The sequence below is a fragment of the Topomyia yanbarensis genome, chromosome 2 (assembly GCF_030247195.1).
Source record: "Topomyia yanbarensis strain Yona2022 chromosome 2, ASM3024719v1, whole genome shotgun sequence".
Taxonomy (NCBI): domain Eukaryota; kingdom Metazoa; phylum Arthropoda; class Insecta; order Diptera; family Culicidae; genus Topomyia; species Topomyia yanbarensis.
Genome location: NC_080671.1, coordinates 85937378 through 85955046, shown reverse-complemented (window position 1 = coordinate 85955046; position 17669 = coordinate 85937378). Strand labels below are relative to the sequence as shown.

General features: G+C 39.5%; 1 protein-coding gene across 2 annotated transcripts in view; it reads left to right on the top strand.

Moving 5' to 3' along the window:
• LOC131678723 (protein Star) overlaps positions 1 to 17669 on the top strand; it is a 140679-nt gene that overhangs the window by 59997 nt on the left and 63013 nt on the right. For both annotated transcript variants that reach the window (XM_058959002.1, XM_058959001.1), the window contains exon 2: positions 5783 to 6237. In XM_058959002.1, coding sequence (XP_058814985.1) covers positions 5790 to 6237 — 448 coding nt within the window. In that variant the 5' untranslated portion in view covers positions 5783 to 5789. The remainder of the gene's footprint in view (positions 1 to 5782; positions 6238 to 17669) is intronic.

Genomic DNA, 17669 nt, shown 5'->3' with positions numbered 1-17669 from the left:
TCTTTCAAATTGCATTTCACCGATTGTTTATAGACCATATTAAGCCAAAGATATGAATGAACGTTAAAAGTTGATGCTTTATTTGCATGGAGAATTTCCTCATCAATACACACTTATGACACGTGTGAGTGCGCCTTTTGTTTACATTTTTAGTCAATAGACGAATTTCGCGCTAAATAGTATTCAGAGTTGGCAGCACCCCCTCAGGTTTTAATAAAACTTTCTGTACATGAATACTTTGTCACAAAAAGCCATCTTTGCATAGTTTGTTTTTGCCACTTTGCATACTTTGTTTTTTCTAAAATGATCCAGACTGTCTTTTGAAAAGGGTCAAACTTTTTTTTACCAATTTTTTAAAATGGCTGTAGTCCGAGTGAGTAAGGGCGCTATAACCCTGGCTCATTAGCCAGGGTTAACCTAGGACCAAAGGAGTGACATTAACCCTCTTAGCAAAGTCACTCCCAACAATTTATCCAACCCCCATCAAATTGAAACGGTTGTGTACGGTTGTCCACGTTTCTTCCTTATTCAAGGTTCAAAATAATCCGATGATTAAATTATTCATTGAATGAATAATTTGATTGCTGTATAATTTTGAATCATCTTTATTTTGTACGCTGCACAGTTGGCCAGGCCGCTTTAATGCTTGTGTCATATTCAATATGTGCCACAAACATTAAAATTGTGGACGAACGTCTGCAATTTTCCAGGATCCCTACATGAATTGGCTGTGTATGTGTCACTACACTAGACTAGAATTTTTTAAAACGGCTGTGGTCTAAAAATGACAAATCCTGCAAAAAATGTTGTATAAGTGATTTTCACAAAATTAGTCAAATTTTTGAATAAAAATATTGAAAAAAGTCGACTCCTACACTGAAAAAAATCGATTTAAAAAATTTAAAGTCGATTTACAAAAAACCCATCTTTGGATTGGATGAAATTTTGACCCAAGATAGATAATTCACTAAACCAATGAAAGTCATAATACTCTCAGAATCCAGTAAAACTAAGTTTGTGAGAAGATATTGTCAAATTTAGCAACTAAGTATATTTTTATTAATTAAGAATCCCATTGAAAAGAGTTTATGTCATTAAACAAATATTCCATTATTTCTTCTTTATTTTCTTGTTTAGTTCTAAAGAAGGATCAGGGAAAGAAATAACCACCACAACATTATGTATTGAATTCTACATAACTATTTATTTATTTTTATATTTAACATTTGTTTTAAAACTATCTTCATGCATGCTACATATTTTGTATTATTTCTATACAAGGAAAATATTTTTGATTCATCTTCTGAATTAGAATACCTTTTCGCCTCTAATTTGTCAGCAGAAATAGGCACAAAATTGTGGAATTTCTGAGTATTAGTTCTGAGTGTTTTGGCGTTATTTTACAGTTCTTCGAGATCGGTTCAGTGGATATGTAGCAGAAATTAGTTATATCAGTTTGTTCAACTGCCCAGTTACGCTGAAGTTTTTTTATGCGGGGGATACGTACCGCATAGAAAAAATCCGCATAAAAAACGCATAACTTTGAAAATCCGCATAAAAAAAAAACCGCATAACTTTGAAAATTCGCATAAAAAAACCGCATAACTTTGAAAATCCGCATAAAAAACACATAAGGTGTGAAATATTTTTCATAATTAAGAGCCATAGTACTCAAGGAAGACCAAGGACTTGAAGTAAGAAAGTTTAGAAAAAAGCGTGGAGTAGGGCCATATGAGCAAGTTTAGAGTTTCCCGGCTACTTAACTCTTTTTCTTCTGCAACACAGGAGTCAGGATCTTTTGGCATTAAATGCGAATCACCTGAGTCTGCGGCATGTCCAGACAAGCGTAAAGTCACTTAATGACTTATGCTGTCGGAACCGTGACTCCTTGGAATCGCAAGACTGACCTCGGCACCTAACCGACCAGCATCGATAACGATTTCGAGAGAAATTTCAACGTCAGGAAATTTCTCCGTCGGAGTAGACTAGGCCCACCACCGGGGATTAATTCGAATAGATCGGGAAGTAGCTCTGGCAGATGCTCGTCGGGGCGCCTGACAACTGGAAGTCACACTCCACCCCGAATCGCAGGACCGACCTCGGCATCTGCGCGGGTAGTATCGGTTTCGGAAGATCTTCCACTGCCGGGGAACTCTTCGTCGGAGTAGGAAAGATCCACCGTCGGGGACTATTCCGAGTAGTCCGTAGCGAATCGCCGGCTTCAATCATCGGGGCGCCAGTGAACCGGACGCAATCCTCCACCGGGAATCTGCCGGACTGCATCTAAGGAAGAATAACGTGTCCGTCAACGGTTGCAGGAGACATTCTTTCGTCGGGGAACTCTCCGCCGAGATAGGCTAGCTCCACCGTCGGGAACTACGCCGAGTAGCACCGAACGCGTCAGACCCTGGTCGTTGGGGCACCAGTGAACCGGAAGCCAACCTCCAACCGGAATCGCCAGATCGACTACGGCATCCAACTGGTCAACGTAGAGAGGAAGGCATGTGGAATATCATGCCGTGCAGGACTGATATGGCGGTTACGAGACAAGCGAAATCTAGCACGACCAGCTAGACCTGGAATCAAGTGAAGTGCATTAACACGCCTCCCCCCAAAGTAGTCATTTCAAATGGAATCCGGGGGATCAGGCAAATGTCGGACTTCTTGGTGGAGTTTAGAGGAATAGAGAGTTTTCTTCTCTGTTCAGAGTCCCTCACTCTGACACACGATGGACGAAATCGGTAGTATGGTCTAACTCTACTGACCGTGTGCCGGGTCGGCGTAAATCACCACCATCACCAAGTAAAAAAAATACACGCTCAGAGACTTTTTTCCGATCTCGCCGAACTGAGTCGAATGGTATAAGAGATTCGGCTCTGCGGGCCTCGGTTAAAAAGTTGAAATTCCGACCGATTGCATAAGTTTTATTATGAGAAAGGTAAAAAGATATTCAGTCATTTTCTGTTTTTATTTTCACTGCATCAAGAATGCTTCTCATATCCTTAACCCAAAGACTAGTAATTTATAACCTAAAATAAAAATATGAACATTTTATGTCTTTTGTTTAAGCATGTCCGTTCACGAGGATCTATCTTTCGATAAAAGTCGCTTCAGATGATGCCCTAGAAATTAAAAGGAAGCTGCATAAAAAGAATCGCATAACTTTGAAAATCCGCATAAAAAAAACCGCATAACTTTGAAAATCCGCATAAAAAGCGCATAGCTTTGAAAATCCGCATAAAAAAGTCGCATGAAAAAATCCGCATAAAAAACCGCATAAAAAAGACTTCAGTGTATATAACTCTCGAGGAGTTGTTATGGTATTTCCATAGTCGCGAGCAAGACTGGGTCTTTTTGCCATTCGCTTGAAAGTGCCATTTTCCATGGGATGTTGCAAAAAATGCCGTGCGAATTCTTTCTTATTTTTGTATTGTGCATAATTGACATAAAATTAAAGTTTGAAAAGTTTGTCAATTGTTTCATAAAATTTATAATTTCTGAGATGAACAACTGAACTGCAGTCTTCCAGTTCACCAGTCTTCTGACTTCTAGTCTTCCAATCTTCCAGTCTTACAATCTTCCAGTCTTACAATCTTCCAGTCTTCATTGAAGTTCCTGTTGGAGAAACGTACCGTAGAAGTGGTTCGTGCGATCCGCTAGTCTTGTCCTGATAGGGATATACACTTCTTTCAATGGTTCGTCTTTCTTCAACACTCTCTCTCTCTCTCTCTCTCTCTCTCTTCTATCTCTCTCTCTCTCTCTCTCTCTCTCTCTCTCTCTCTCTCTCTCTCTCTCTCTCTCTTCTCTTCTCTCTCTCTCTTGAATGACTGAGTTTGACAATCCAAATCCTGCAGCTCAGCAATCCAATCGTGGAAGGATAATTCTTCACACAGACTTACCACGGTCACCGCAACTTTTGCCCCTGAAAATAAGGGAAAAATTTTATTAGGCAGCACGAGTTTTCAAAAAACTTCACTTCACTTAAATTTTTACGCAAAAAATGCTTCATATTTCAATAAAAGAAAAAAATGACACCTAGTGTCTTCCGCAAAGTTTTTAAAATAATATTTTCCACATCCTTGTCGAAGATACCTAAACAGAGCATGAAAATTTTGAAAAATCAGTTTTCAGCTCTCACTACTAGGAAGTTTAATCATTATTATGTCATCGCCAAGAGCAGGGGTTTTACTTTTACTGAAACTTTTTCCAAGTCATTTTATGTCTGAAATGCAAAACTCGAGATAATTAATTTTGGTCAGCTTTTCACAGCTTCTGGACCACAGTGCGACGGCCAGCTGCTGTGTTTTCCGCAATAACAACATTGTTGTGAGCAGCTCGTTGATTCGACTTATGCTTCTCGTATTAAAGCAAAGTGTTTCAACTATGGGGAAGAGGGCAGAGGCTTCTGGAGAGCGGATGGTTTGATTAAAACATATCACCACCGGGAAGCGCAGCATTTGGCGTACTTCCAGCTGTGTAATGTACATACAGCAACTAACAAACAACGAAGAATCACATAATAGGTTGGACGTAACAAATTTGTCCGGGCCTAAAACAATGAAATCCGAAACCCCGGCAAATGGATTCGAATGGACGGGTGGAAGCAGGTAACAAAAAAGCCGGAACAAAAAGGTCAAACGTGCGGTGGTGCACCTCACCAAGGAAGTAAGCAAGAAATACCGGATTGGGAACAGACAAAAAAGTGGCTTTGCGTGAAATTCGTATTCCACGTGACGGGAGGGAATGAGAGAGAGAATGGGCGAGATGGGGAAAAAATCAGTGGAAAACACAAACTGCGTCGAAAATTGAACAGCCAGCCGGAACTAAACCGGAAGGAAGTAAGTGTACATAACGAACGTGTGAGTTAAGTGATGAAAAAGAGCGATGGCAGAAGAGGAAGTTGGTGAAGACTCTTGTGCGGCTGTCGAGAATGTGTTTTCATCATTGCTGGGGGTATTGAGTTTTTGTCACTTCTTGGCTTATGTTACAGAACTCAACTGTATCTGAAGTGAAGCGCGAGGCTGAAAAGTGGACTATCTCGAATGGTGTCAATTCGTTATGACCGTCAATGCATTTTATCTGATCGAATCCATAAGCATTTTTTTAGATTTAGATTGGATCGTACACTGAAAAAGCTTGTGTCATGCTATGTTTCCATTTTATAAAGCACCGTGTATTTAAAAACACTCAAGCATATGATATTAAAGTCCATTAGACCTTATCGTCCATTAATCTTCTTGGCATAAATAACATTCATTCGAATTTCACCGTTAATCAATGTTTCTATTGAGAGCTTATTCTCTTGTGCCAGGCAAACCTGTCCGCTCCACACCTGGTACTCGAGCAAAATAAACTCCTAATGACATACTGTTGTCCTTTAATATACATTACTGTCATCTGTATGTTGTGCTAGTTAGGTACCAACACCAGCAGCTTGAGTGGCATCCTCTTCAGCTGATGCGTTTCTTTGTGCCTAACAGATACTCCAATAGATGAAGCCTTTCTCAAGAGGACATCTGCATAAAATGCAGGTTTTTCTCTCTTCATAATGAAGGGTTTCTTTTGTTGCTTCAAAATGCGAAACAGCTTCGCACGAATAAAAAAAAAACGTCTCCTCGATATCAAGTAGCAACATCCCGAAAGGGTTGGGTTCTTCTCTCGAATGTGATATTCGACAAATATGTTCTACCATATGCTGTGAAGCCTTGAAACGGGAGTTGTAATTAGATCTCTCACGCAGTTAGCTAACGTTGCTTTCTTTCCATCCCATCTCTTGTTACAGTTATGGAATGAGGACGAAGGTCCCGAAGCAAAAGGACAAAATGACAACAGGAGGCCAGCTGCAGAGTTCGGAGGATACCACCACGCATCATCACCATCACCAACATCAGCAGCAGATTCCGAACATTGCTGGAACGATCACCGATGCCGGTGAGAAGCAGCAATATCTTCCTAACCACCCAACTCTTCATCATCATCATCATCACCTACATCATCAGCACGCGCATCTACCTCAACTTCACCCGTTTTCCTCTTCGGTGACCAGTGGCAGCACCGGACTGCTAGCAGGAAATGGCGGTGGCTCGGCGCCTTCGACTCTGACCAGCGGAACTAAATTACCTGCAAAAATCTCACCTCTAGGACCGTCCCCCTTCCGACAGCTGCTTCCGGTGGCACTAAGTATCATCTCGTTCGCCACCGTGCTCAGCATACTGGTCATCTACATGGACACGACAGGTTAGTACTTACGCTTTGTTCGCTGGTTGCTTGCTGGCCGTGATTAAAACATTCCTCGCATTCCTCGGGGAACATTCCAATCCAACCAACCATATTTCTCAACAATTTTATCCAAATTACCGCTGCACGACTGCGACTGGCTAATGGTTCCTAGCGGGTGGATGAGGGGAAGCGAAAAATGAGATTTAATTTGGTTTAAGTGTAATGCTAATGTGTGCCTGAGCGAGAATCAAGCCGGTAAATCGCCTTCTCCTGGGGGGTGAGTGTGGAGCAGGAATGTAGACATTATCGTTATAAAATGCATGGAAGTGCAGAATAACTGGCCGGGCCGTTTTGAAACCATTCGAGCCTCTTGGCACTATTGTGCCGAGCGACCCGTACATCCCTGTAGCTTCATTACGTTTAAACAGCTGAGAGAGATATAAAATAGTGTCTGCAATAGAAATTAGAAAGTTCCTTTATGGAGCAACTTATATTTTGGATCAAATGTAGATTACCGTGAAGGCACATAATTCCGCGCACCTAAGGCATAAGGAAACTTAAATTTATTACAAAAAATCCAAATAAAATGACTAAGTTATACAAATCGCACTACTGGATAGCATTTTTATCACGTTTATATAATTAATTATATTAACTGGAGTATTGATGCAGAATTATACAAAAAATGCAAAAATACAAGATGTGTCAGTGTACGAAATTCCGCGCATATATTTTGCCCAAATTCAAATTCCGCGCACGGGTGTATCAAATTCCGCGCATTTCAATATTAGTCAAGAAACCAAAAAAAAAGTATCGAGTTCATTTGAATTTTTATTATTAACGCACATATTTTGAATTCAAAACATTGACATTTTTGGTTTTAGATTGAATTGGTTTTTTATAATGTGGTTCTTTTTATTTTCTTATTCTTCGTCACAGTTTTTTGTTGCTTTCTTTTTTCTGCCTGCTCTTCTTTAACTTGTTTTTTCTTCAATCTCTCTTCTTTTTTCTTTTGTATATTCATTTCCACTATTTTTTTCTTCTTTGCGATATCTTCAAGATACTGCTGATAAGCCTTACTGGTCGCAACAGAAGGTGGTTGTGGTTTTACATTGCTAATTTTTTGGGCTTTGGGATATAAGTTTGGAGGTACGTGGAAACTTTCTTCAAATTCGTTTAAGGATGCTGTGGATTCATCAATGGTTAGATCTGATTTTGGCTGATCTAGCTCTGTAAAAAAATCACATTAATTTGGTTTCAACTCAGAATGGATACATATATACTACCTTGGTTTGGCGGTACCGCTTCCTTGCCATTCGCATCGTTTGTCGAGTTCGAGGAATCAGTCAGCACAGCGGCTTCGGTTTTAATTTTTTTCCACACTACAAATAAGTTAGCATCTTCGCGTTTGCCTGACCAGGTGCTGGAATGCATGTGTAGGTTGAATTCCTCTCTCTGCTGATCCGTCAAGAACTTTTCAAGACTTTGAAGAAGCTCGAGGGCTGTTATCGAACTTGGAACACTTTCTTGGTGAGGTAGATTAGGTTGGATGCTCCTTTCATCCGATGTTTGATTAGAGCCAGAATATTCAGTTTTGAGCGAGGAATAATTGATGGCATTTGGGTCGAAAGGGTAAAGACCACATTTTCTAAACCCATTGGACAGCGTAATAGAAAGATTTGTCATATTGTCGGTTGCCTTTTTCAGAAGCGGTGCGATTTCTTTTTTTGGAAGAATGTTACCTGCATGATGAATGCGCCATCCAACTAGTTCTTGATTCCAATACGTTTTGAGCGGACGAAAAAAACTCACATCTAGCGGTTGTGTTATCTGAGTTGAATTCGGTGGCAAGCATACCAATTCCATTTCCGTTCTTTTGCAAAAATCAGTGGTATCCTGCGACACATGCGATCTGTGCCCGTCGACGAAAATGATGACTGGAAATCGTATTTTTTGCTCGACCACCCATGGATGAAAAACATCTTTCAAATACAATAGAAAAGTATCACGATTCATCCACCCTGATTCGGTTTTTCCGGCCGCCCAGCCTTCTGGGAGCTTCTTCCAAATTTCACTCGGCATTCTTTGTTTGTAGGGATATAACATCAATGTTGGAGCAAGCAAACCCGCAGCATTCGCCGCAAACAGTGCAGTGTATGATTCTCTGTCTGAATTTCCCACTTTTGCGTGTACGTAAGAAACTCCAACCTTTGCAAGAACTACCTCTTTCGTTGGAACTGTGCGGATTGCTGTCTCGTCCATATTGAAAATTCTGGAAGGATCATAAATTGCCTCTTGCAACCCTGGTGTACTAACCACGTACTCTGTTATCTCCTCAAACCAAGATCTAATCATAGCTTCTGAAACTCCTGCTCGATGTTTAGAGAGTGGGCTTGGTACTCTCCTGGATATGTTTGGATGGCGTTTGAGGAACCCTTTCATCCATGTCCTTCCAGGGACACCATTGCGGAAAATGTTCTGTCTGTTGGTTTTTGTAACGAATTTAGCAACGCAAACTTTAACGGTTTGGGTGCTTACTGGAAAACCGGCCTTGGACATTTTAATTATCCAATCCTCTATCTTCTGTTCTTCTTCATTAGTGAGTAACGTCAATTTCCCGGGCCCACATTTTGCATATTTATGTGTCACTTTATCTCGCAATGTGCTGGCCGGAATGCCGTAAATTTTCGCAGCTTTACGAGTGGAATGTCCTTGCTGGACCATATACAATGCTTTTTCGACGTTTTCCAGAGCGTATTTCATATTTTTCTTGTTGGCCATGACTACCACATATATGAGCGGAATTAGGTTCTCCTAAATACAAGTGCACCTTTTTCCACGCACTTTAATTTTAGCGATCAAACCTAATTACACTCTCGCTGTCCTTTTTTTCTTATTAATTGGTGTGCAACACACGTATTTTCACTTATTATTCACCACACTTCGGAAATGAAAATCAACCCTATCACTAAAAATTATTTATAATTTCTTCACTACGTCCTTAACGTAGACGCTAACAAAATATGCAAACATGGCAGCTACCGGGTTGCGCGCTCTATTTTATTCTCTTGCAAGTGTGTGAGTGTCCAGGCAAAGTCTAATTTTAAACCTTTGTTAAGGATAGGCATACAGCAAAGTATGTGAATATATATGTTCAATAGTTTATCGTGCTTGCTTCTGTAAATTGAAAAATAGTGCTGAATGCGCGGAATAATGTACTGCGCGGAATTATATGCTTCCACGGTATATCTAGATGGAGAACTTAAATTACTTCACAATAACCTCAAAAATAATTATTGATCAATGCCATACAACGGAAGAACATTGATATTTTTTTTTGTTTCAATTATAGAAGTTTTAATCTTAAGGTCATTCACCTCCTTTTTCCGGTTTGAAAAAATTCTTACTATGTGCGCGATTGGAAATCGAACACAGGTAAGGAGCTTAGAAGGCATCGACTTAACAACTGCGCCATGCCCACGATCATTTTATCAAACTTTAAAATGTTTCACAATATCGTCTTGACGTCAAAGAGAAAGTTGCAGGAAAGTTTACGGGCCTTTTGAAAAACCTATTATTCTTGATGGAGAAACGTGACTAACTTATGAAAAGGTCGTAATAAAACAAAATAATTGTGTTGTTAAAACAAAAGTTAAAATATCTCGAGAACCACTAAATTTTGGAAATTTTTTGTTAAGAGCATTTCGATTTAAAATGGCATTTAGAATCATATTCAAAAAGAAAATTGTATTTTTGACTGCAAATAGTAAGAATTATAAAAAATGTCAAAAGTTGTTGTTAGGAAAACTTTTTGTATTGAAAGCTTCTCCAGGATCCAAATACACTAAAAAAGTTGCTTTTACGTCTTTAAAACGATAAACATTAAATTTTTGATATTTTTGATGGGGTGACGCGAATAACTTTTAAAAAGAGCATAATTACACGAATTAATTGTTTTTGAAGAAGCAAAATTTCAAATATCTCGAAAACTATCGCATTTTGTAAGATTTTTGTTAAATGCATTTTCATTTTAAATGGTGCTTAGAATTATATTCTGTAATAGAATTACAATTTTGTATGTCTATTAGTATGAAATTTAAAAACATGTACGAAGTTATTGTTAGGAAAACTTTTTTACCGATTTTTTCTCCATCATGCAATCACATTCAAAATGTTTCTTTTCTCTTTAGGTTTTTGGTAACAAAATATAAAAAAAATTAAAAAAATGGGTTTTTTCGCAATTTAAATTTTTATCATAAATTTTTGTTTTTTTTTTGAAAAAATGACAACATTTTTTCAGTGTATATTTTTTTCAGACAGAAGTATTCATTCCCTGTAACTCGTTCTCAGATAGTTTTGCTGTATAAAATACAGTATTCGAACAAAAAAAATTTGAAATTCATACACGTAGAAACGTTTACGCCCATTTGAAAAGTTGCTCTTGAGTCAAAATAATCTTATTACCTGTGAAAATTATTTAGTCTTGCATGACGGTGAAACGTGTAAAGTTTCATTGGAATCTAAGATGGTCGGTAACGATTTTAAAGATTTTCGGACGGATCTTCGTGGAATTCCTCATATAGGAGTCCCGTTTCAAAGTTTCTGCTGAGATATTTTCCCAGTTTTCAAATGAGAATAACTTCTTTTGTACTGATCGAAATCGCTATATTTTTGAACTATCCGATCGGAAATATGTGCACGTATATTTTATTTGATTTCGTAAAATGTACTATTACTATAAATAACAAAAATAATGAATTTTGTGAAAGTGGTAATTGTCAGCGCTGATTGGTCCGAACAATTCAATCAAGCAGCGAGCGTTACTAGGACCGCCTCTTTGCATCCAATGAACCGTAACTCATATATATTTAGACGTAAGAAAAAATCGTGTGAACTGCTTGGAATTTTTTTGTGTTTAACTAGTGCTAATTTGGGTACTAGTTTAGATACATCGTCTAACTAGACACCCAGATGGTGCTAGGTACTGACGAGATGAATTCGAAACACAAAAAATAAAACTTAATTTAAGTTAGGTTTTGTGCCCTTAACGCGCAAAGTGGTTTAATCCAATTTTCCCTTATGGGAATTAATATTGCATAATGCAAGGTGTTTGGCTCCTGAGCCAAAAGACAAGAGTTCGTTTTCGCTTTCTCGTCAGCAAACCAGGGTTGCCACTATTTTTTAAAGAATATCTGGCAGTTCAACTAAAAATGTCTGACAAAATCTGGCCCTTGACAGCGACCTCAAAGTCATCGAAATTTGGCATACATTTTAGTTTTCATAGAATTTATATCAATCGATTTTTGTAAAATGTGGGACATTATCATCCAAATTTCCAAAATGTGTATGTAGCAGCTTCTAAAACTTAAAAAATCTGGCAGAATGAGAGATTTGTCTTTTTGTCTGGAAGCTGCCAAAACCTCTGGCTGTGCCAGATAAATCTGGCATAATGGCATCCCTGCAGCAAACCTGAGCCTCTGTGCTTGCTTTCCGGGACACCACTCGGGACAAGTCAGTTGCTTTGAACGTTCACATGTGTCGTGTGAACTGTTTGGATTTTTTTTTGTGTCTAACTAGTGCTAATTTGGGTACTAGTTTAGATAGATCGTCTAACTAGACACCCAGATGGTGCTAGTTACTGACGAGATGAATTCGAAACACAAAAAAAATAAAACTTAATCATTTCAATGATGTACAGGCGCGCCTGTTTTATGCATACAATGATTCCTTAACCGAAAAAATAATGATTGGCGATGGCTGCTGAACAGGTTTGGAAGCGACCTGGTTTTTTGTTTCGATGATTTTGTTGGAGGGAATCACCTTATTGTACAGTTACTGAAACAAATAACAGGTTATCAAGGATACCCCGTTTTACGCTAGATATGGTTATTTTTGTTTCCACGTTTTGTTCTCAAGTTTTAATTGTCGCAAAGTTCTACTTTATCGATTTGTTGCATGCTTATATGACCATAATCGGAAAGAAAAAGCGAAGAATGTTTTGCCTTCTGCTTGCTAGGAGTCAGGCTTTCCAGGCGAATCTAACAGCATGGTCGGTAAGCGAGCATAACTTGTCGTCATGCTTTGACACTGATTTCGACAAAAGATTTTTCATTCTTTCTCACCTGGAGACGTCAATTGTCGATGAGTTAAAGTTTATTGTTTTTGCATTGATGCACATTATAGTTTGGTACATTCTTATTCGGGGTACACCCTGAACCTGGACTGTAATACTTTGTTTCAATTTTGTAATTTTCTGAGACACTGTTTGTTTCAAAACGAGACTGGTACAATATTGAAACAGTTCTACGCATACCGTTTATAACAAACTGAACAAAATGAAAACACTAAACTTAAAAGTCACCACCACTAAAATCTCTACTACATTCACAGCCAGATCTCATGGGATCTTATTGGTAACAGCACTTCTAATAAGATGGTGTACTGTCAAGCGCGCATGTCTTCTTTATCGACAACTAAGATTGCAATTAGAAAATGGGGTCGAACCAGAACTAGAACTTCTTTTCTTTATACTGAGAATCAAACCTTAGAACAGACGGATCGTAATGTTTACTACTTTACTCTCTGCGCTACGCACTCGTTCCCTCATCGACCGGTTCACAAAGTCACGTAGACCTCACGTGACAGCTTTACCGATAACCAAATATAAGGGTTCAACACACGCCGACTGGAAGATGCCACGGTGAAAAGATCGTTTGTTGAAGAACTGGAGACTCGTGGTGCAGATATTCCGGAAGGTAGTTGCGTAGAACACCAATAGACCGCCATAAAGACCACCTTTATCGCCACCAGCTAGAATAATCTGGGCGAACTGCGTACCCAGGGAAAACAATGGAACCTACGCAAAAAAAAAATTGTTTCTTTTTCGTACAGGATGGCACAATACCTAACTTACAATTAGTTTTTAGCGTTTCGAATTCTCCTCATCAGTAACTAGCACCAGTCTTTGGGCTAGTTAGATGATAAATCTAAACTAGCACCAAAGCCGGCACTAGTTAGACTCTCAACCCTAAATCCAAAAAGTCATACGTCTTGCGTGAACTAAGCAACTGGCATGTTTTTGGATTTAGGATTGAGCGTCTAACTAGTTTTGGTTCGCTAGCCAAAAAACTGTATTGGATTCCGCATTTTTATCAGCACACCAGAGCTTCTGTGCTTGTCTTTCCGAGGCATCACCCGGAACATTCCAGTTGCTTAGTTCATGCAAGACGTATGACTTTTTGAATTTAGGATTGAGCGTCTAACTAGTGTCAGCTTTGGTGCTAGTTTAGATTTATCATCGAACTAGCCCAAAGACTGGTGCTAGTTCCCCGTATGTAGTCGGGGATTTGTGCCTTGCCGTGTGTTTTCATCATTTCCTGGGCTGAAGGAAAGGACAAGGAGGTGTGGGGAAGTAGAATTGGAAAAGTGGGGAAAATAACAGCACAAAAACAAAAATAAACAACAGGTAAGTTAAACTCACAAGTAGTTCAACTCGCCTGCCAGTAAGTTTAAAGCTCTTTACCACATTGGATAAGAAACTTTAGTATGTCTCTGAGTTTCGGTCGTCCAAACATGGTTTCGTCTATATAAGGATGGCCGAAAGCTCGAAACGGCAAATCCGCTACCGCTGGACAGTTGCATGTCAGATGATATAAGGTTCCGTAGTCGGATCCACAAAGACCACATGAAAAAGACTCAGCGCGCTGAATAGTTCCCATTTGATAATTGAGTTTGCAGTGGCCGGCCAAAGCCCTGGTCAGCATGCCGCAGTGGAGCTTCGATAAATGTAGGAGATTTTTCGAAATCACTGGGCACGGTTGTTCTAGAAACGCCTTTGTTTGGCGACACGTTGGTAGATTTCTCCAATAATTGCGGTGCTCGGACGAAGCCCAGGACCGTATTTTTCAGCCCATTCATTTCCAGTAATACCGGAATGTCAAGGAAGATAGTGTTGACAATTCTTAGTTCTTCGATTTGGGTTCGGCACGCGATCACTAGCTTGGACCGTGATTTGTCTGAGCTAAGGGCCTTGATTGCAGCTGACTATCGGAGCAGAAGTTTATAACTCTGCCGGACAAACTCAGTTGAAGGGCCGATTGTACCCCGCACATAATCGCAAATATTTCTGCTTGGAATACAATACAGTATCTACCTAGTGAGTGAAATTGTTCCAATCTCATTTCACGACAGTAGACACCAGCACCAGCACGTCCCTCCCTCAGGGAACCGTCTGTGTAACAGACCACTTGCGTTTGTTGTTGTCTTTCCATATAACTAGACAACCACTCCTCTCGAGAGGGAATCTTCACATGGAATGTCCTGTAAGGAAAACTAGATGTGAGTGTAATATCGCTGAGAGCAAGAATATCTTCACCCCATGTAACCATTTGTGACTCCAATCGTGTATGACTGGTAGCAAGATCAACATGGTTACTGTTCCAAAGCCCAGTAACCTGCAGTCTGTATGCACATGATAGTGCTTCCTGTTTGAGGTGTATTTGTAATGGTTTGATATTTAGAAGTGGCTCAAGAGCAGCAGTCGGAGTCGTGATGAAAGCTCCAGTCATCGCCATGAGCGTCATTATTTGCATATGGTTTAGATTTGACTGGACCGTCATCATCTCTCCCCTCTGCCACCACACAAGTCATCCATATGACAGTATTAGACGCACAATTGTCGTGTAAATCCAATAGGTTTGAGACCCCAGATCTTTCCAAAAGTTCGTCTGCACTGCCCGAAGGCCATGCACGTTTTCTTGACTCTGAACTTAATGTGAGTGGACCAATTCAGTTTAGAATCCAATATAACTCCAACGTATTTGACTTGATCTGCACACAGTAGCTCAGTATCAAAGAACTGCAAGGGACGAACCCCGGTTGTTATTCGCTTCTTCGTGAAAAGAACCATTGAAGTTTTGTTTGGGTTAACTGATAATTTGACTTGTCGACACCACTCTTCGACAGCTCTTAAATCAAAGATTTTTCCGATGCAAAATCCAGTAATTAGTATTTGGTAATCGTCAGCAAACCCGTAGGTTGGAAATCCAAGCTCATTGAGTTTCTCCAACAAGCCGTCGGCCACCAAGTTCCATAACGAAGGTGATAGAACGCCGCCCTGAGGACAACCGCAAATACTCAACTTCCGTATCTCAGCCTGTCGTAGTGACGAGCAAAGTATGCGGTTACTAAGCATTGCGTTTATCCAACCCGAGATACATGCAGGTATCCCATGACCGCGCGTCGCTTCCAGAATAGACTGGAAGGACACATTGTCAAAAGTACCCTAAATATCTAGGAATACACCCAAGCTAGATTGCTTGAGCGAGAAGGCTTTCTCAACGTTGTAAACAACATCGTGAAGGAGAGTGATCGTGGATTTCTCACACTGATATGCATGTCGCATTTTGTGCAGTGGATATTCAACTAAACTAACGTTCTTGATGTGATGATCGATTATCCGTTCCAAAGCTTTCAGAAGAAAAGAACTTAAGCTGATAAGCCTAAAACTGTTGGCTTATTCATAGCTTGAGCGCCCCCCTTTTGGAATAAATCTAACAGTTATTTCTCGCCATGCTTTCGGGATATGCCCGGTAGCAAGACTGGAAAGCAAAATCTTTTTCAAGACATGTTTAAGAATATCAAATCAAATCATTTGTATGGAGCAAAGCTCTCAACTGCATACTTGACCGATTCAGTGGAAACCAATGTGCGTGCTAACGCCCACGAGTCCGAATCACCAGAATGAGATCTGTGAACATCTTTTTCGTCCGTCACATAAACACCATCTCTGGTTTTTAAGGAGTTCATCTGAAAATCATTCGATTTGGACAGAATTTTATTTAATCTGATAGCCTCGTTCAGACTAGAGACTTTAGTGCATAGGCTTTGCCAGCCAGCCCGTTCTGCAGATCTAAGACATTTCTTATATGCACTACGAGCTGACCTGAAAGCCCTGGAGTCATCACGCTGACGCCGGTTCCAAGCTCTTCTCATAACTTTCTTCATTCTTTCAAGCTCAGCCCTCCACCAAGGGGTTCCCCTAGTCGATTTAACAGTACGTAGTGGACAAGCTTCTTCGTAGAATGCTAATATGAATGAGTTTGTCGTATCCACGACGTCATCTAAGTCGTCTAGTTGACTTATTGTTGGAAAATTGGAAATTTAGTCGCCAAGTTTTCCAAAAAGAGTTCCCAGTTTGTAGATTTAGGATTACGATATGTCACCACATTGAAGGTGACATCAAAATGATCGAAAAATATATATTTATGATCGGATAGAGACGGTTCAGTTTCATTTGGAACCTGCCAATTTCCCAGTTCATGCAAAATTCTACCAGAGCAAAGTGTTATGTCAAACACCTCCTCCCTCCCAGACCTCGCAAAAGTTGGTCGGTTTCCCACATTCAGAATATGGAGATTTGTACTACTTATGTACTCTATCAGTTCAGAGCCTCTCAGATTGATGTCTGAGCTGCCCCAAATGATGTGATGAGCATTCGCCTCACTGCCGATAATGAGCGGAAGCCCATTTCTGCTACAATATGATACAACGCTTTTGAAATCATCAAAAGGAGATGATTCGTTATACGGTAGGTATGCTGAACAATATATATATATATATATATATATATATATATATATATATATATATATATATATATATATATATATATATATATATATATATATATATATATATATATATATATATATATATATATATATATATATATATATATATATATATATATATATATATATATATATATATATATATATATATTTATATATATATATATATATATATATATATATATATATATATATATATATATATATATATATATATATATATATATATATATATTTGTCTACGTTTCCGACAGTCAGTGTCAGTGGCGTAGTAGCGGGGGGGGGGGTTTTGGGGACGAAACCCCCCCCGAAATATTTTGGAGAATTTTGAAAAAAATCAATATGTTAAACAAAAATATGCCTAATATTTTAAATGAAATTCTCAAAGGTTCATTTGCAAAAGTTATCTTGTGAAAATATTTCCTTGTAGTGAAAGACTGCAGACTCGACACCTACCTGGCGGAACGTTGTGGAGGCTAGCTCAACCGCCGAGGACTATAACAAGTAGATCGCGGCGAAGCGAGGAGCTGGGAGCTTATTGGTTCACGAAACGGATATCGGTACCGAGAGAAATTTCGCCACATTCTGTAGTCCTTGACTGACGGCGAACATGGACTGGAGAGTTTGAGAAAAGTATCCCCATAGAGACCACCGGGCGATTCGCTACCGCATCGGCCAATGGAACCCTGCTGCAGCACGAAGAAGGTCGGGCCGCAAGCTAAAGTGGAAGACGAAAGCCTTTAACGAAGACCTCTTTGTTGAGTTACTTCGGCGAACAACGGAATCAAGTACGTTGATGCGGCTGATCTAACAAGAAGG